The sequence below is a fragment of the Ambystoma mexicanum genome, chromosome 11, assembly GCF_040938575.1.
Source record: "Ambystoma mexicanum isolate Mex_15411 chromosome 11, UKY_AmexF1_1, whole genome shotgun sequence".
Lineage (NCBI taxonomy): Eukaryota > Metazoa > Chordata > Amphibia > Caudata > Ambystomatidae > Ambystoma > Ambystoma mexicanum.
Window position 1 is genome coordinate 1,218,400,614 of NC_090934.1, and position 21,408 is coordinate 1,218,422,021.

General features: G+C 44.4%; 1 protein-coding gene across 3 annotated transcripts in view; it reads right to left on the reverse strand.

The window, feature by feature from the left end:
- The window catches only part of HMG20A (high mobility group 20A), a 339,050-nt gene that overhangs the window by 160,611 nt on the left and 157,031 nt on the right, over window positions 1–21,408 (reverse strand). The window contains exons 3-5 of one of the 3 annotated variants that reach the window (XM_069624572.1): window positions 9,000–9,087; window positions 5,984–6,125; window positions 4,892–5,104 (exon numbers count right to left, since the gene is read on the reverse strand). In XM_069624572.1, the coding sequence (XP_069480673.1) occupies window positions 4,892–5,104; window positions 5,984–6,125; window positions 9,000–9,076 (432 nt within the window). In that variant the 5' untranslated portion in view covers window positions 9,077–9,087. Of the gene's footprint in view, window positions 1–4,891; window positions 5,105–5,983; window positions 6,126–8,999; window positions 9,103–21,408 lie in introns of all 3 variants that reach the window. The other 2 variants (XM_069624571.1, XM_069624573.1) reach the window with 2 other exon arrangements.

Here is a 21,408-nt window from a genome sequence, read left to right on the forward strand (position 1 = left end):
CTTCAGGGGAGAGGCATTCTCGTGGGCCTGAAACTCGCACTATACTGCTCCATCTTCAGGGCTGATCATAACTTAGTCCACCTGGTCCGATACCACTGCATGCATGCTCTGACCTTCAGCGAGGTGACCTGTGCTTCAGCCATCACTACGGCACAAAGGGATTGTGAGGCAGCATTTTTGCATTTATAAAGTGCTGTGTTTTCCAATCAGGTGGCTGTTTGGCGCTTCAAACTGTTTTAGCTAGCAGAGTTGCTGTATGCTGGCTTTGACCTTCAATACGATGGAAGCATGTTTTGAACCCATAACAGTAACATTCATGTATGTATGTAGCACCACATGTTGGTTTTCACTGCCCTCTGAGCACTGTAGTGATATCTGCTTTGGTCAACCAATAGAATGACATACAATTTAATGACTTCAGAAAATGAAGGGCAAAGTCATCCTTCATGGAATTCGAATTTTGTGAAGTGCGGGCTGGCCCTAGGTCGGAGGTGAGCGCATAACACATGAGCCATGCGTGCGTTAATAGATGGTGAGTTGTTTTTTCTATGGTTGTGCGTTTCTTTGCCCTCAAATCTGTGGTGAAGAAGCCCTGAAACCATGCTTTTCTAGATATAACAATGCCTGCCTTTAATAGAGTGCCACATGCTGGATTTCTCCTGCTTCCAGGTGCTGTAATAATAATAGCTACTACTCTCCAGTTTAACAGGCCTCAGTTTACTGATCTTGGAAGGACAAAGGGTCGAGCCAGGCCCGTCGGAATTCAAACTTGCGAGGGTGAAGGTTTTCCACTCACATAAGCACCTAACTATTGAACTATCCGCCTGGCCTGTGTTTCCCTAGGCTACAGCTTCTAGGGGCAGAGGTCTGCAACCTCTGGCACTCCAGATATTTTAGACTACAACTAATGGAGAACCAAGGAACACTTCAACCAAGACCCAGTTTGAGCCTTGCCATATCCCAATAGCGACCAGCAACCAAGAAAAGCATTTGTCTAACCACAACAGCAGAAAAATGTCCTTCCAGACATCCATGACAGAGTAACATCAGGGTTACCATTAGAGACTGTTGCTGAAACCGCCACCTGAGAGAATAACAGAACATCCAGTGAACAGTTTTTGAAGTTCTTTTGAGCTCACTTCTCTTCCTTCCTCATTTTTGGTAACCTCTGGGGCGTTCTACACCTATATCCTACCCCTCTTTAGAAGCCTGGAAGGAAAAAGTTTAAGAAAGACCTCCTGGTCTCCAACCCAGACCTACCCATCGCTGACACTCCTACTTCCAGACAGACTGTCACCGACATCCTTGGTCACTCCCTCTCCAGATCTAGGGACTACCCCATATGGTCTCAGTCCTCTCCCCTTTCTCTTCTTCGCCCATTAATGATGGAACCAGATGGGAAGTACTCTTGGCTCACTTCACATCCTCTAGGTGCATTATTAATGTCTACCAGAATGTCAAAGTCATGGTCCAGGTCTCCCAGCCCAACCTTCTCCTTTCTTGATAGGCGTCTTCCGTCTTTCATCAACTTCCACCCTTCTGTCACCACCCCCCGGCCCCTCATCAGCATCAACGGATGTACCACATCTCTGTACCCCTCCACGGAAGACCTTCAAAAGGTGACAACAAGCTTTGCTTAGCTACCCTCAACTCTCACTCTGCCGTTAAACACTCCTCTGAAATCCATCATCTCCTTGAATACTTTGGCCTTGATGTCCTCGCACTCACTGAGACCTGGTTCTCTTTCACTCTCTAAGCTCAGGCCTAATCGGTCTGGAGGCAGAGTGGCCCTGATCTTCCCTGAATGGGTCCCTGCTACCATCATAACCACTCAGTCCTACTTCTCCTTTGAATGCCTAGTCTGCAGGCTTGGTGTCTTCACCCATCCTCTTGCTGACCCCTGCCACCATCTACAGGACCCCTGGTCCGGTCTCCCTCTTTAGTTCGTTGTGGGCTGACCTCACCCCTTCTTTCTTGGCCTCAACCTCCAAGCGTCTCTTCCTCAGAGACTTCAATGTTCACCATGAATCTCATGATGTGGTCAATGGACTCTCTGCAATTTTGTGTCTCTTTCCCTCACCATTCGTCCTTCTGGTCAAACGCACTCAGACAGACACACCTTGGATGCTCTCATCTCAGCTGACATCCCATCTCCAACCCTGTCACCACACCTCTCTCCTGGTCTGAACACGTTCTCCAGTCCTCTCACATGGATCTCTTGGCTCCCCGAATATGCCGCTGCCCACACTGCCAGTCTCGTTCTCCACCATTCGACCGATGAACAAGTGTCAGTTGATTCTTTTGCTGCCACTTTCATTGCCCCTCCCACTCCAGCCACAGACCCACACTGACACAGCCCTTGCTACCCTTCACCTCTCCATCTCCAAACAAGCTGGACATCCTTGCCCCAGTCGTGAGGATCTGCATGAAGCCTGCCTCCAAGCGCAACACTTGGTATGACTCTGATCTAGCCTCGCTGAAACGTAAGTGCAGAGTTGTTGAACTGAAGTGTCAGCTTCAAGCACATCCACTGACAGACAGGCTTGCTGCATGCTCCAAAGACAATATAGACTCTCCATCTGCTTGAGGAAGAGGGCCCATATCCAAGCCTGCATCTCTGGGGCCACCAACAAAACAACTGGACTGTTCAAAATCTGCAAGCAACTTGCCAATCCCACTTCAGCCTCCACTTGTCCTCTGCCATCCCTGGCCCTCTGCACTGTACAAGCCTCCCACTTCAAAACCAAAACTCAGGACATCTTGCCCTCCCTCTCATCCACTCCCCCCTCCTCCTTCACCCGCTCCCAGGGCCCCCCCATTCCCTCCCTCATACTCTCCTCCTTCTCGCCCATAGCACCGGAGGAGGTCTCTGACACCCATCTATATATGTCAATTTGTTCTTTGCATAAGAAAGCCATGGATTTTGAGTTGTGGAAACTGATCATTTTTTTGATTATATCTCGTCTAGGAAGCCAGAGGATTATACCATGTGGTGCGCCACAATAAAACAGGTGTCAGGATACATTTATCATCAAGATATTGTAGAAATGCCAAAAAAGTGCAACTGCACATCATCAATGACAAAAACTTGTACTTTGAAGTACTAGAATGGCCTGGAACCACCTTGGAACAACTTGAAACAACTCAGCCATTGGGAGGGGGAGCAGAATCAGGTGAAGCCTGGTGTAGCACAGAAAGAGGGGCAACCATGTCTATAGGAATTCATGATGGCTTTGAAGAACCAGATGATTCAGATGGTGGTGCGCCAACATGCGTATCATTGCTTGCAGTGTTTCTGCCTCTCTTTCCAGGACATGCCGAAGTAGACTTGGCAGACCCCAATGCAGTGGTATTTAAGCAAGCAGTACATGCACATAAGATGCTTGTCACGTTTTGCATTCTTACCGCCATATTTGGGCCAGTAAGGTCAGAGTAAAGGTGCAGCAAAAAGACTAAAATGAAATCTTTGTTACTTAAAGAAAAAAGCACTCTTTCTGCCAGAAATAGACGACAAATGAGCAAAGTCATTGAGTAATGTCAAAACATGTGCAGAAAAAAAAGATAAGAGTGAAACAAAACCGGCTGAAGATTCACCAATTTATTTTTGAAGTTTAAAATTGTGGGATTGATTGGTGTACATTTAATTGGCTATATTTCAAAGAGATTAGCCTCATATTAATATGTGTTCTGGGATCATGCTCCTTCGTTGAGATTAAGATTATGAAGATCAACAGAAAACAGAATTAAATTTGAGTTTAATCTAATAATGTTTTTTTCGCGTTGGAGTGCTTCAAGTGTGTGCTTTGCACTGCGGCCCGAAAGAAAAAGCTAACCAAAACCATTGCAAGGGCCTTAAAGGAGACAAGGTAAGCACTGCATCATTAATACATTTAAATAGCCCACCACTCTAGCTAAATGCCACAAAACCAGAGCATTATAGGCAAACTAAATTATTCATAACAAAATACTAGAATGGTATACTTAAATGAAAATAACATTCTTGCCTCACACTAAACGATGACACAGACATAACCCTTTATGTTAACAAACAGGCTGTGTGGGATACACTGCTATCTGTATGAGATGAGCCATGTACCAAGAACACAACTATATCTTCATGCTGGTAGAAGATAGTCCTTCATTTTGAAATACAGCAAAATGGTACAGGAAGGTAGATATTCTAATCCATCAATTAACAGTATGTTCTAAAAGATTCAGACTTGGCAAGAAATACACCATTCATACGGCCAAAATAATCAGGATTTGCACTGTTAGCCCCCTCTAGACTGTTCTAGTAGTTCCAATGTACTTCTTTGACAGGGCTGTGAAAGAGGAGCTCAGCTTCCAAGCACAATGTGCACATGGCATAGACGGAGGAATCAACTCTAGGATCTAGAAGAGGGTTACACCTCCTTGTTCTGAAGGAGCATTCCTAGGCATGCCCAGATAAATCAAAAACGGGAGTAGTATGGAGTCGACATTCGATGACCTTTTAATCAATAGAGAATCAAGAGTGAGTTTGATCTCTAAACCTGTCATTGCGGTATAGAGGAATCACCTTGAAGTGATAGGAGGGATTGTCTCCATGCCATTTCAAACGTCTCCCTATGTGGAGGGATAGCCTCCACAGTGGAAAGGAGGGTAATTGTAATTATTGTGGTTATGCAATCATTAACACTCTCTGTCGAGATCTCCTCTGTGGGATTACAAGGGAGTTAATTGCAACCTTCCATGTCAAACCTGAGATCTCAGATGAGGCAATTTGTCCAACAAAATGACTAACCACACCCCTGCCAACACCACATGCATTTCTTGCTGCAGTTCTGACCTTGTTATTACAAGCTGCCTAATTCATAAGCCCTGTGCATCACACAAGGGCCTGAAGCGGTACCTGCTTCTCCTCCGGGGGCAGCTTGCTCCATTCGTTGCCCAGCATCCTGGTGATTTCTGGGAAAGGTACCTCTGGTCTCTCTGCCCTGAGCAGCTCTCGGCGCTCGTTCATGAACCGGACATATCCTGTCAGAGGGGCTTTGGGGGCATTGCTGTCCCGGGGAAGCTTCTTCCTCTTTCTCCCTTTGGACCAGCCCCCACGTCGGCTTCTTGGCTGTAAAATGGGAAGGTGAATAAAACATGGCTGAGATGAGACCAGCTGTGCTAATCAATTCATGACGATTCCAGTAAATGTGCCAAACCCCTATTATAACACCCATCTCTATAACCTGCCCACTTGCATTCCCACCTTCATTCCGCCCGACTACCCAACACCACCCCAGCATAAACAGCCTGCATATAAGAACTTCTCCAACCTAATATGTGCACACCAGTGAGAAGCAATTATTTCTCTCGAGATGGCAGGCTCCTCTCTACATGGGATTATTCGCCTGCTGGACTATTGTTTGGAAACTACTTAATTGGTGCATGGAGTCCTGAACTGGGGAGGTCTCATATACAATAATGCACTGGAAGGGCAACTAATGCATGCATGGAAAAGTCCCTCTGCAAGAATAAAATCCCCTCTCAGTTTATTTATTAAACATCAAGAATGACAACTCAGACTCACTCACAACTAGGACTCTGCAGAAATACTTCCCTGTTCCTGGTTGTGAATACTCAGCTAAAGCATAATATTCTGCCCTACACAGAAATACTAATCTCGGATTGAAATAAACCCTATAGAACAACTATCTCCAATAGGCCCTCTCTATTGAAATTGCTTCTGCTCACTAAATGGCGGGGAATTAACATTCTAGGCCCCACACCAACCTCGAGTCCAGATTATCAGCAATGAATCCACATTTGTGTTATTATTCCCTCTGCAGTAATTACACTTCCTCAATTGCTACTAGTCTATGTACATTCCCTTTATGTCAATCCCATCGCTTCAAAATCCCTGAAAGCAGATACTCCTTTTGCAGGATCTGCGCGCCTCACCCCAACCTTCCGCTCTAAAGGTGGACGTCCAGTCACTGTAGAAGGATCTCACCCGTGCCACCTCGTCTTCATGCCTTTGCTCACTGCTCTCTGCTGTGTTGGAAGATTCATTTTGTAGTAGCTGGGCCTGTGATGCTTCATGTGCATGATTTGCAGACTGCAAGGCGATGTAGGCGCTCTCAGAGTGGGCCATGCTGAAGAGGTGAGAAACATCTTATTTGAGCATAGAAAGCAAGAACGGACATTGCCTGAAGGAACTCTGTAGAGTGGGAATGTCGAACTAAGGGCAGAAAAGCGAGCAGAAAGCCGACTCACCAAACACTTGCCCCTCGCCCAGCAGCTCTCAAATGGAAAAGCATGCCTACGAATTATGCAGCATTACATTAAAGCATTAAATTGACCTACTTGGTCAACATGAATGAAGAAAGTTGACATTATTAATGTTAAACAAACAGCACATGCAATCACAAATCTCTGGATGTAAACGGATACTCTTCCTTGCTTCTCTTGGCTATACATTGTAATTCTGGGTAGAGATTGTGTTTGTTTTCTCCACACAAACATAGGCACCCTTTACTCTCTTCTGGTGGTGTAACAAAAACATTGTTATAAAAAAGACCGGCATATTCGTATAGGAGACACTTTGGGATTAAGTTGTCAGTTCCAAGGGGGGAGGGGTGGCGTGATATGATATTTTATTTATATCGCGCTCATACACAAGTGTTTCAGTGGGCAAAGCTGACAGGGAGACAATTCAATCTTCTAAGATAGATAAGGTTGAAGGAACTGGATCTTATGGTGGGGAGGAGGGGAGCCCAGAACGGTTTAAGAATAAATCGAGGGAAGTCTAAAATCTTTTAAGGATTAAAGACTAGAAAGACCACTGTGATCAGCGAATCAGCTATTTCTAAATCAGTTTAGCTAAAGTGCTATCATTTGCAAGAGGCCGCTAAATATCAATGCAACTCTTTTTCCAGAACCACTCCCTCATGCAGAATATTCCAATACAATCCTCTGCACAGTTTTCTTTTGTGCGATGATGAAAAGTACTCTTTTTATAGCTTTATTAAAAACAGACCATTCTTCTTCCTTGGCCGTGTTGACTCATTACCTCCAGGGATGTGGATGCCCCAACATAGGTCCACATGTCGATTACTGGCATGATGAGTAGCAGAGGTGGAGATGCCTGATCTCTGTGCTGAAGCGGGGTTGGGTGGCAGATGAACCCTTCCACAAAAGTCCAATCCTCTTCCTCAGTCTCATCAACACAATGCCACTTAGTTTCTGTACGCCTAAGGACCACTTGCTCTCCAGCTTCCAATTCAATACACCAAACTTCCACTCCTTTCTGTCACAGCTCTTTAGAGCCAGAAGAATGTAGCTCTTCCTGAATTTTGAGGGCTGGTAGGTGTTCCTTTTCCACATTCTTTTTAAAGGATATTTTATTTGCAATTAAGAGAACAATAAGCAAATTAGAGGGGCCTAGCGAAAAATGACTCAGACTAACTCCTCCAGAAAATGAATGGCCACAAGGCTTTGTAACCAATACATATTCAGTCCCCCTCAACATAGAGAAGAGATGCATAAGGACAGGAACAGAGGACAAGACGAAGAAAACCCAGGAAATCCTTAATCACATATCAGTAGATGATGCATGACAGTTCCATAATACCAGTGACATCCCATTGTGTGTACACACTACGTCTCTCCTCGCTACCTTTGAGACATTCAATACTAATCTCTTCTCACAAGATAGGCATGAAATAATGAATAAGAGAAGATCAGACTTTTTAGAAAGGCTTGGAAAGCACTAATATCCATATTTGAACACCCAACTCTGACCAATTTAAGATGAAATCACAATTGAAAGAATGTCAAAAATATCCACCTGTGAGGCAAAGAGGCCTGAACATGGGAGGATGTGAACCAGAGGCAGAGTCTTTGCCTTTATCAATGAGCCACTAATGGGTCTGGCCTTCAACTTGCAGCTCCCCGGCACAGGGGAGCCTAATGACCCACCAACATCAAATGCTTTCCCGGGACGAATCAGCCTGCCTCCACTTTATGGTGTGGGCAGCCATGTCCTCTGCATTTCTCACCCTCACCAGCAATACAAATGTAGTAAGAGATCTAAAGTGTTGACATCCCTGTGTGCTGTTCATGTATTAACAGCCTCCAAGAAGTACAATGTTAAAACCGACTTCACAGGTTTGGACAACGCAGGTTAAAAAGAACGGATGTTCAACATCAACATACTAGGCAGAACATTAAACTAGCATGTGCAGATTTGGTGGATCCTCTGGTCATTGATGGCCACCTACACATAAATGTTTATCTAGCATAGAGAGCGCTCCATTAAAGCACAGCTGTGGGTAAGTCGCAATCAACCACTAGTTATACCCACTAATAGGCCCAACTACAAAAGTGCTGAAAAGCCCCCGTCCGTAACCCAGCCAAGAAGCAAGATCTTAAGTCAGCCATAGCTGGATATGTTATTTTGTTCAAGGAAAATGCAAACTATCTAATCTCGATTGTCAAATCTAGAGCATGTACCTTAATAAGAGATCAGTAATGCCTGTAAGTGGCTAAGAGAAAGGAAATGACTATGAGGCATGCAATGGGTGAGGTGGGCAGTGAGTAGGTGTAGAGAAGACGGAGTGTGTGAGAGGTGCATAAAGATAAAGGGTTCATACAGGGGACAAAAGAGACATGGAGTAGGTGAAGGATGCACAGAGTGTGTGGAAGGGCACTGTGGGTGAAAGACAGAAAATGAGGGGGATAGCCACATAATGGGCAAAGAAGTCAAACTAGGTGGGTGGGAGCAGAGTACTGGGGACACAGCGTGTGAAGTGGGCATATAGCGTTAGAGAGGCACAAAGCGAGTCAGGGAGTGACAGAATGGGATAAGGGCACAGGGTGGCGAAGAGGGGTTAAACATTCCTTGGGGTGAATGTGCAGGGGGTCCCCACATTTAGTTTTGACCCCAAGTCCTTCTGTTCACTATAAGAAGTGATAGATTGCCCCCTCAAAAGTGTGAGTCTGGTTGTGTCCATGCACCCAATGCTTACCCTGGGGGAACTATGTCACTGCTATCCTTGGAGCCGTCATCATCTGTCAACAGCCGAGGCATTGCTGAGCTGTCCATTTCCTATACATCTATTTATTTTGCTCCTGAGCAGAAATGAAGAATGAAAGGAGGAAATAGGTAAAAGAAGAGGGAGAAAGTGATGGAGAAATACAAAAGGAAAAGGTTAGCATGTTTGGATTTTGGATTGTATAGCAAATAAACAAAAATAACAGTTTGCCCCAAAGTGGACCGAACAGATGGGACCACAAGAGATGTACAGAAGAAATTAACATCTAGCACCTTCGTGTAGAGGTTTTCTGGTTTTTTTTTTTTGGCAATATAAACATGGTTGGTGCTTCAAGAAATCTTAATTATCAGAGGGTTTTTTGCGTTGCATTCATCCTACTAATAAGCATTCGTCCAATCAACTTTTAGAATACAAAACAGATTAACCGCTGTTAATACGTTGTTGCAAGCTTATCTGAACTGGTTTAAGTGTGTCACCTCGTAAGCAAATCTGGAACATTGGGTTCCAAGTTCACTGTTCAGGTTCATTTGTTTTAAAAACTGAATACAATTGTAAATTCATCCATTCACCATTTCCTTATCATTCTAAAGCCATTATCCTCCAATTTGTTTTCCCATCATTTGCCTCCATCATCAAACATTGTCGCTCACACCAATGATTTCCCTTTGAAGCATAAGATATGTCAAATAGTTCATGTAATCTATTACAACGTCTCAGCTTCCATCAACCGAGCCTCATAAAAAATCTTCCATACAGCCAGATGCTCAGGGTGAAAAGATTGGTAAGTGACCCAGAAGACTACAAGCTAGCTATCCGTGAGATGGGGAAAAAGTTCCTGGAAAGAGGATATACAGAAGAGGAAATAAACACAGCAGAATCACGAGTAGCTACACAAAACAGAGAAGAGCTATTGAAGACAAAAACCAGACAGGAATCAGCTCCACCATTAGTGTTTGTGTCTAGATACTCACGACAAAGTAATCGCATTAAGTGCATTATTCAAAAACATTGGAATACTTTATTATGCGATCAGAGAGTTGAACATCTATTTAAGGAAGTACCCACATTTGCTTACCAACGGAGTCAAAACCTAAAAGATAGACTGGTTCAAACTAAACCAGCACCTAAAAAGAAGCTTACAGAAAGAATTGGGACGTTTCCGTGTTTAAGTTGTAGTAATTGCAGCTATGTGATGAGAGGAGAGACAATAAAACATTCACACACAGGAGAGACAATCAGACTGAGAAATTTTGCTACATGTGATTCAACCAACGTGATTTATGCTATCAAATGTCCGTGTGGACTGTACTATGTGGGTCAGACATTGCGAGTAGCAAAAATTAGGTGGAATGAACACAGATCGTGCATAAGAAACCATAATCCTAACTCAGCAGTGTCAAGACATTGGGATGAAAAGAAACACAACTTGGTCCAAATCCGTTTTGTCATCCTAGAGGTGGTTTCAAAAAGAGACATCCAGGAGAATTTCCAAAAAAGGATGGACCAAAGAGAATCCTTTTGGATAGACCGGCTGAGCTCCCTTTCTCCAAAGGGGCTCAATGAAGAAATAAACTTTATGTGCTTTTTGTAAAAGCATTTTGGTCAACTTAATTATTTCTTTACTCTTCGATTTTTTATCTAAAGAAGATTTACACCTGCCATGTAAATATCTGTCATATATCTGCTATCCTTTTGTCACAATTTATTTCCTAGTTGTATTATTGCGCTGTTTATTTTGCCCCAAATTGCTCTAATGACTTAGTAGCGACAGTAAATATGTTCGGGAGCGCAAATGCTCTAGACTGTTTATCTCTTCCATATGTTCAATTGTTAATGCGGACCTTATGTCTTGCATATAAACACTACTACGACAAAAAAAATTTAAAAAATTTGACACACGCTGCTAATTTTCCAATTACTACAACTACGGCGCCAATTGACGCTGTAGACAGTTAACTACTTGCACTGTCTCACAGAGTGCTGGTCACCATGGAGACATCCCCGCCCCCGGGCTAACACTCGGGGGTGGGGCGCGAGGCGTACGTGCACCAGGTCGGTCCACGACGCCTCGTACCGTCTCCATGGTGACCTTTAAAACGAAAGGTAAACTTACACGAGCGCGTTCCAAGCGGCTCAGTCTGCAGCTACACGTTGTGCACGGCAGGAGCTGAGTAAGTACAGCAGTACCGATTAGGATTAACATACCCACGAAAGAGATTGAGGATGACTCAAAATTGTTGTTTAATTTGCTTATAGATCTGATTGTGCATACGTACAACGACTCGAGTCCAGAGATCGGCTTGACCGAGGTATGACAAATATATAGAGCTAAAAGAAAATGATAGAATGTCTTTCTACTTTAGTCAACTAATTGACATACCGTTTTGTTTTATTTTTGCTTATTTCCTCTCCAAATGAACATGACTCGTGGATGGGTATGTGATTTTCGAAATAACTCTCTACAAATGTCTGCAATAATTGTTATATTTGTTATAATTACTATATTTGCATATACATATACTGTTACTAGTTAAACTAATTTTTATGCTTTTTGCTATAATACCGCCCTGAAGAAGGATTGTATCCGAAATGCATTGGCACCAAAGTATTATGGGCAATTTGAGATGAGAACTCATTGTGTGATGTATAAAAATTAAACTTCCATTGGCGGCAAACAATATAGGAATGTGAATTAAACAATTCCTGCCAAAAGAATTTATTGGAACTCTATTACTTCCATATCATAAATCAGTGACTGAATATTAGCAACCAAATTGGGGCAAACTGAGATGCGCCTTTCTTAACTTAGTGGATACACTTTGTTTCTTGGAAGTTTTTTTGATCATTTTGGTCCTAGTGCTACAGGACCTCTTTTGAGATTGGCAGCTCCAGGCGAAAATAAACCATACAAACTACTAATTATCATATCTATGATTTCTAAAGGACAAACTGTGAACTACAACATGTAGTGCCCTTCTTATCCTCTTTTTCTTAAATAGTTCATGTAAACCATATACCACCCCAAAACACCAAACAATGTATTAATTAGTAAGCTTTCATAATGCATCACATCTCCACTGTAGTGGTATCGAAGCGCCTATCCTTGTCCCAGCCCCGGTAACACCAAACCTTAGTGAAAGGAGGAAGAGAGGAATGGAAGTTAGCTTGGGCGTGAGTGGACATTATGTAGATAATGACATTTGGATGAGAGTTGCTCGGGCTATCCAAAGTATGATCAAAGGCATGACTGATCCAGTCACCAATTGGTTAGACCATGCCTTCAAAGGTCTGGAGAAGTAGGCTGCCAATGACAAAATAGTCCAAAATATGTATGTTGCTTGTGTATAAAAACTTTGCAGAAAGGGTAAAACAGGATTTAGAGGAGGAAGAGGACTCCAGCAATGAACCCTGATTTGTAATAAATATTTAGAATTACGGGGTATACACCAAGAAACTGGTTAATGACAGTGGCCAGGTTTTCTGGTTAATGGAATTAGGGGTTATCTGTTACAGCTAATAGGCTAAAGTAAAACAAAATAGAAGTCTAATGTAATATCAGACAAAGTGTACTGAGTTCCCACACTATACACCCTCCACTATATCACAGAATAGGACATCTCAAATGTCTATTGTAACGTTATCCTGCACCTCGGTACATGCAAAATAAAAGCAGATCCTAATCGGATCAATGTTCTTTGCTTCAAGTCCCAGATAGGTGGTTTAGCGATAAACTTCCAGCCATTGCTTAAAAAAGCACCCTTTCTCCAAGCGTTGATGCAAACATAAGAAATGATGTTGCTGTAAAGTTCGCCTGCTTCAGACTATGGTCCCCTCTGCAAAGGAAATGCAAAACAATGATATGAAACCATACCTTATAGTGCTTCATACTGGAGGTTTTCTTACTTCTTAGCTCTGTGAAAGTGAGCATTCAATTAACCATTCTCGGAAGCAATTACCATTCGCAGTGATAGCTGGACAAATGGGCTTAGTCTGCTGGGTTGAATGTAGAGTTTTTGGTGTTTTGACCAAAAGAAAATGTAATCACAAGGGACCAGAGCTTCTCTTATTGACCAACAGAACTTTAATGGAAAGTCATTACTAGTATGATAGTGGTATTACATTACGTCATGCTGTGAATGCACAATGGCCTTGAGGTGTGCTCAAGAGTTCCAAGGAGTTGCAGGGAAAATTCTGATAAATCTTATTAGATACCATACTGCTGGAAGCCACTGTTGTGCTTCTAGTACTGCTGACTGAAGGTCAGAGCTAAGAATTCGCTGGGGGTCACAAAAGGAGGTTGTCACACAAGGATCTCTTGCACCCCAAGCAATACCAGATTGGCCTAGGGTGGAGAGGAAAGAATGCTTATTGCCCTTGCATGCAATACATTAATACATAAATCACTAGAAGAACAAGACAAGTAACTTACCCCTGGTAACGTTCTTTCGATTGGACGCATTCCTCATCTTATGTTAAGGATAGTCGTATCCAGCTTTAGCATTTTTCTTCTTCTTGGGAGAGGGTGCTGTGCATAGACACTCAAGGGCCTCTGTCTCGGTTGACGTCATCGTTGGGTACATATACCACGTGCAGCGCCGTTGGCTTTAGTTCTGTCTTTATGACACCCATATGCAGATTTACCGCCCTTATTAAGTGCCTTTAATTAATCAGACGCTAAAAGAGCATAGTTTACTGTTTGGGAATTCTACAGCGGGGTAGGTTGGGAGGGTCGATGAGGAATATGTGGGAGGAACATCCAATCAAAAGAAAGTTACCAGGGGTAAGTAACTTGTTCTTCGAATGTATTGCGTACTCCCAAGTAGTCCTCATCTTATGATAGACTCCCAAAGCAGTATTACATTTTGGAGGAGGGTATATGAATTTCTGAATTGTATTACTTGTCAAGGATAGAGCATATAGCTGCCTTCCCGAACTTTCCCGCATTGTTAGAGGTATCTAAACAATAATGTTTTGTAAACCTATGAATTGTAGACCAGGTGGCTGCCTCACAGATATCTTTTATCATGAGTCCTCTCTGAAGGGCAGAGGAAGATGCCATGCCCCTAGTGGAATGAGCCCTTAAGATTTCATCGGGATCTTTTCCAGCTAGCCTGTAACATTCTGAAATAGCCAGTATTATCCATCTAAATAAGAGTTTATTTTTTAACCGATAAACCTATTTTATGTCCTGTGTATCCAATAAACAGTTATGATATATGATATGATAGGTTATTTATAATGTGCCTAATACCCAGAGGTTTCTAAGTGCGGACCCGGGGATCTAACCTGTGTTAATCTTTGTAGTCTTGATTCCAAGGTGAGCACGTTGCCGCTGAGCTATCCTTCTGACACATATTGGCCATGTTCTCGCAATTTTGGCATTCTCGAACTATAGAAACTTAGAGCTCTCTTAGTATCGAGCCTAGGAAGTCTTTCGCCTTCCTTGCTAGAGTGAGGTGGTGGAAAGGAAGTAGGAAGCACAATCTTCTGAGCAAAATGGTAATCAGAAACAATTTTCGGTAGGAATGATGGTTTGACCTTTAGGACAACCTTATCCTTATAAAAAAATTGTAAATTGAGGTTTACTGGATAAAGCCCGCAACTCACTCAGCCTGTGGGCTGAAGTTATGGCCAACAAAATTATTGTGAGGGTTAGTAACCTTAATGGACAGGAATGCAGTTGCTTGAAAGCAGCACACATCAGAAATATTAAGACTAAATGAAGGTCCCAGGTTGGGATTTGGAAATGAGTTGGTGGAAACATGTTAGTGAGTGCCTTTAGAAACTGAATTATTAAGGGTATTTTGAAATATGAATCCTCCCCCGAGGTGCGCTTGAATATGAAAAGCGCTGCTAGGTAACATTTAATTGTTCCAATCTGTAGCCCCAGATTTGGCAAATATAATAAAAAAGAGAAAGCCTTAGGTCGAAAAGGATATACATCATTTTTCTTACACCAGCTGCAGAATTTGTTCGAAAGGCAGCGGTATAAGTACTTTGTTGCTGACCTTCTGACAAAGCAAAATCTTCATTACGTCATCCGTGAGGTCCCAAATCCTTATATCTCAACCTCTCAGAAACCATGTGTGAAGGTTGAGTGTTTTGATCTCTGGATGTGGAACCCAACCCTCCTCTCGCGACAGAAAGTCCTGTCTTTGTGGATGACGTATCGGAGGGCAGATTGACTTGTCCAAAAGGTCCGGGTACCACGTTCTCTTGGCCCAATCCAGAGCAATTAGTATCATGGATTTCCAGAACTTTCTCAACCTCCTGATGACTTAAATAATGATGGGGACTGGAGGAAACGCATATAGGAATGAAAACTCCCAGTCCTCTACGAACACGTCTCCTAGAGCTCCTCTTGGTGGAAATTCACTGGAGCAGTACAGTTCGCACTTCCGGTTGACACTGGTCGCGAACAGGTTCCCCTTGAGGGGTTCCCCAAAGGGGGAAGATCTCTTGAAGGATTTCCTGAGCTAGTTCCCACTTGTCGGAGATCGTGCTCCACCTGCTCACATCGTCCGTTACAACAGTTAACTTCGGACATGGTTGCCAGAAAAGGTTCTCCCTTAAGAATGTTGTCCTCGCAAGTCGCCCACTGGAGATCCTGTGTGACCCTGCTCCGAACCTGAAGTAGATCTAACATCCTGCCTGAGAATTGAGACCACTATGTCCTGAGAGCCCAGTGAAGGGATCCGATTCTCAGGCGAGCCTCTGGCACCAGGAAAATGCAGGATGCCATGAGACCGAGCAACCTCAAAAAGTCGAAGGCCGGAAAATGCTGGGTATTCTGGAATTTGGTTACCATCTGCAGAATGTGTGGAGGCCTCACCTCTGGTGGCAAGGCTTTTCACAGGGATGCATCCAGGACTGCTCTGATGAACTGCATTCTTTGAGATGGTATCATGTGGGACTTCTTGTAATTGAGGGGTAAACCCAGTCTGTGAAAGGAGTGTCAGGTTATGCTGAGATGAGCCAGGGCTTGTTCAGGTGAACGTGTCCTGATCAACCAATCGTCCAGGTAGGGAAAGACGTTAATCCCCCACCCTTTCCTGAGACACGCTGCCACCACCGCCATTAACTTGGTGAAAACCCTCAGGGGGGAGTTTAGCCCGAATGGCAGAACTCGAAACTGATAATGAGGACCGCCAACGGCGAACCTCAGTGTCATGATGCCCGCTCCCGGGGAGCCGGTTCAAGCCCTGCGTCCCCGAAAGCGGACATCCAGTCCCCAAGGAAGGACCCAGCAACCCCATATACGGGCCCTTTGGACAGTGTCCTGGCGCCTATGGCGCCAGGCTCATAAAAGACATCAGTCCTGGCGCAAGAGGCGCCAGGCTCATTATGGATGTGCTTGGGTGCACTTACCTGATGCAGACCATGCTGCAGAATCCCGGCCTCCTTGAGGCCTGAAAGGAACTAATTTACCTGTGGGACTAATTTACCATCCGGGCGTGGTCGGGGAAGGATAAATACCTGGAACTTCTTCCAAGGCTATTTAAACCCCACCCGAACATCCACACGTGCTTCGCGTTGTTCCGCATCTAGCAGCTGGACGCTCACCGTGTCCGCTCCTGCATCCTGACTTCTGCCACGCCTGCCAGCATCCTGGATCACCTGCAAAGGAAGAGAAGTAGAGAACAGAAGAAGGAAAAGTCCTTACCTGCTAAATCCACATCCTGGAGACATCTCGCCGACAATCCTGAAAAGGAAGACTTTTATTTAAAAGCTCATCGCGTCGATCGCTGCAGCGCCGCATTCCACTCACCTTTACTGGGCGCCTCCATGTTCAGCAGCGATCATCCGGATTCGCAGTCACGCCCCAGCGCCTAGGGAGAAAAAGACCAGAACAAAAGGTGAGAGAGAGAAGGGAACAAGGAAAGCTAAATCTCCATGTTAAGACTTACCTGTTGATTCATTCCCTCTTCATTTTGGGTCCGCGCCGCATCCTGGCATTTCCGGACCCCTGCCCCTAAGGGAAAAAAGAGACATCAGCGTTAATGAGCGAATGAAAAGACATTACCAAAAAACGCTCATTAAAGACTTACCTGATTTCTACAAGGATTTCACCTCTCATCTCGGGTCGGTGCCTGTTCCCCGGCATTCCGTACCTCGGCCCCTATGGGGAAAAAGACACTAGCATTAGTACATTAATGCATGGACACAAGGGGAACCTCTTATCAAAAAACGTACCTGGAAGCCAAGCAAGTTTGGTTCTCACCAATCCGAAAATCCAATGAAGTAACTGGATACCAACGCGCCCCTGCATCAGAAGCAGGATGGAGAGCTCGTCCTTCCAGACCCTAAGGTGAGACGCTACGAGGAATCACAGAAGGGTTTCGAGGAGGGTGAGAGGGGAAAGTGGGAGGCTGATTGCATTACCCCGCAGACAGTTAATCCCCTATTTTCGCCTACAGAAGGATACTTCTGCGAGCCAGACAAGCCAGATTTGGGGGCCCGGTCCAGTCCGTCTTCCGAACCCTGCGCATCACCTTAGAAGAGGTCACAGCAGCGCGAACCAGGCCAGCGCCTCCGTGGGAGTCAGGTGAGCGTTACACTCAGGTACTTTCTGTGCTTGTGATGGATTGGAGCATGAAAGTAGCATCCTGAAAGTCCAAGGATACCATCCAAGCCAGGAGCTAGAGGGCCTGAAGGATCTGAAAGTATGACCATCTTGAACTTGTTCAAGTATAAGTCTCAGTCTTCCGTCCTTCTTGTGGATTAGGAAATGGGGAGAATACCATCCTTTTTTTCTCTCCATCAGAGATACTGGTTCTATAGCACCTTTCTCTAGCAGGGTCACCATTTCCTGACAAGGAATGGGTCTGGAACATTTAGCGAATGGCTTCCCGGGGGATAATCCTGAGGTCGGTCTGTATGAAGGGGAGGCAGTAAACTCGGGCTGTTTCCAGTGCGCATGCATCCGAAGTAATACCTTGCCATTATTTCAGATGCTGTGACAGCCTGCCTACCACCAGTGTGTCACGAGTCAAGACCTCAGAGGTTTTGAGGCGGATGAAGCAGCAGCTGATGGTAAAGACGCTGCAACTTTGGCATGCTTTGCACCTCTCCCTCGTCCACCACCAGGGAATCTTCTTTGACCAGCCTGTCCCTTCTCTCTTCCAACTGAGGAGTAGTAGCGAAAGGACTTAACCCTCCAGGGTGAGCCGCAGGGATGAAAAGGCTGCGGCCGCCTGATAGCGGCACCTAGGGACTAGGGTGCCACTTATGAGCAGCTTCTGAAGGCTTTCGTCAGCCTTATTACCAAATAAGTGAGCCGTCAAAGGGCACATTGAGGAGTCTAGATTGCACATCAGGTGCAAACCCAGACTTCCTCAACCATGAAAATATGTGCATGACAGTGCTTGCCGCCATAGCCCTGCTGATGCGGTCAGCAGTGGTTAGACCTAAGTTCAGAGGCTCACACATGGCTTCCTTACCATCCCTCATCAGGTTCAAGAAGCCGTCTCCTTCCTCACCATCATGGATGTGATCAGCCACCATCGCTATGCAGTCCCACAGGGTGAATGTAAATTTTGCTAATGCACAGGTTGAGTTAGCAGATTTCAAGGCCATGCTACCCGCCGAAAATACCTTTTTTTGCCCAGGTATCAACCCTTTTATCATCCCTATCTGGAGGGATAGTATGGTACGCAGCTTGCTTAGAGGCAAATGTAGCTGCCTGAACCACTAAGCTTTCATGTGCTGGATGTTTAGATAGGTAGCTTGGGTCGCTATTGGATGGCCTGCAATTTCTGGTGAGTATTCCATTTACTGCAGTACTAAATTCTGGAATCTCCCAGTTCGTCACTACCCTTCTCTATAATGCTACATGAAAAGGCACTATTGGGTCATTTTGTGGACCCTTGTCCAACATATCAGTGAGATCATCCTGCTCAAATGGTGGAGCAGGTCTAGTCCAACCTAAAAAGCCTATATCCTTAGTCATCAGACTTCTGTAGGATGCATCAGCATGTTCACCTGGATATGGTTTCTCAAAATCTAATTCAGGGGAGGTGTCAACCCCATTAGCTGTTTGTAAAGAATCATGCAGTTCCCTGATCCTGGTTTCATCTGGCATAAAAAAAATCTGGAATATTAGGGATATTCCCCTGTGAATAAGAAGGATCTAATTAAAGGCCAAAAGGTGCAGCCTCATCTGATGCTTCATATCCCTCATAAATAAAGGTTAGACTTGAAAAAGTCATTTTTTGGTAAGGGTTTATAGATATGTTCCCTTTCAATGGGTTTTGAGGTACAGTCTTCAACACCTCGACTGCTGGCGTCGATATTTTCGACTTGGCTACTATCGACGACTTCAGCATCAAAGTCGTTGATTGAATCGACGGTTTAGTCTTCGACATGTGTTTCAAGGGACTCGACCCTCGATCCGACCAAGTTTTAGAAGATTTCTCAGAGTACTCCAAGTATCTCAAGGTGTTTGAGGCTTGTGACCCGGGCTCGAGGGCGCACAGGTTTTTGCCTTGGCTTTATGTTCGTCTTTGACTGGAGCATGGCCATTTCCTTTATGCTTCAAGGAGTATGGGGCCTTATTCTCAAAAAAATGTCAAGCATTTGCTTATGGTTGTTTTCCCACTCTTCCTTCGTCAGGGATTTAGTTGGGCAGGTTATGCTTCTTTCCTGAAAAAGAGGAAGAGGAGGTCTACAATGCCTTTTCTTTGACTTTTTCGAGGATGAGGAGGAGTGCTTGCAGTGAGATCGTTTTAGATCTTTTTTTATGGGGAGTCGAATCTCACGACTCATAGGAAGACCCAATTTTCAAATGTGTGGAAGGGGATTTTGGAACAAGTCTAGCCACTGAATTTAGCTCTACTCTCTTTTAAGGCCTTACCCGTCATCGACTGACAAGGTAGACCGTCAGAGATTTCATGTTCAACGCCCAGGCACCAAATACATATTTTATGTGGGTCTGCATTTTAGGCACTTTTTGAAACCAGTCTTCGGAGTAGTAGGAGTCAAAGTCGAGGCTATAGCGGGACCGTTTTCTGAAGAAAACGGAAGCGCGCCATAATTCTTGAACCTCTCGCATTCCCAGAAAAAAAGGGAACTGAAGCCAACGAGCTCTGTGCATGGTATATGTACTCGACTATGACGTCAAACGAGATGGAGGCCCTCAAGGCACATCGGGTCAACAGTGTTGACGCACAGCATCCTCTGCCGAGAAGAAAAAAAAAATGCAGTTGGAGCTGGATACGAATATCATTATCATAGGATGAGGAATACTGGAAGGACACAATCCATTCAAAGTATATATTGGTGTCATTCACTTTTAGAATTTGGAATCTCATGTTTGAGCCAGTGTTTAGGTTTTTTAAAAAAAGAATGTCTGCCAGCTGCTGAGTTTGGATTGCTGGTTCCGATGTTGGCTCTATGTCCGTTCCATCTAGAGTCCATCACTAACCTCTCAGAGAGACTTGAAAGAAAGAGAGGCCTAACTGGATTGATTGGATAAATACATCTTCCGGAGGGGGATGAATGAAGAACTCAATCGGAATGGTTATCTATGGATTATTTATTGTGCATATCTGAGAAGGATAGGGCGTGCTTGTTGAAGACATAATTGCCTAGAGTATTGGAAATAACAGATTTTTCTGTCAAATGTTGATATCAATGGATCCTCCCCAAGAACAAACACAGCCAAATAACCTGTCCTATGGGACAGTGCACAAGAAATACCCATTTGCATATCAGTCTTTGTCCTACTCACAAGGACAGTCCAGCACCGGAATGCTAGGCAATTCTCCTCTGAACAAGAGACTGCCTACAGGACTGCTCTACTCTTTAGTCCCACATTCACCACCTGATGTTCCCACCTCTGCCTTCTGTACCACTCTCACTTTCTAAGGTTATCCCATCCTTCTCAGCATGTCGTGTACACTAGCTTGACCTCCTGATGTTACCACCTCCTTTCTGTACCAACTTCACTTGCTGACAGTATCACCTTCAAATTCAAAATTAACACTCTCTTTAGCATTTTCCCATCCAGGCGAACACCCCCTCTGGACCACCTTGATGTTTACATCTCCTCCTCCTCCGTATCACTTTCAACTCCACATTTTGCCACCTCCTTCTGTCCCTTTGCTCGTTTTACCTACTTGTGATTACTACTCTGACATCTAGATTTTGCCTCCTCATGTGCCCTTGAGCTTACCATCTCATTAAGTCTTGGTTCTAACCCCCTCCTCCAGCTTTCTATTTCTGTTACTTTACCAAGCTCCTCCATCTCTACAGACTACACTTCCTTCAACTCTTCGCCAATCTCCAGCAACTGCCAAACTCAAGCCTTGTGCTCCTTCAACACACACTGACTGAGGTCTTTGCATTTTTATAGTAATTTCCCACCTCTCCCCTGGATTGGGCT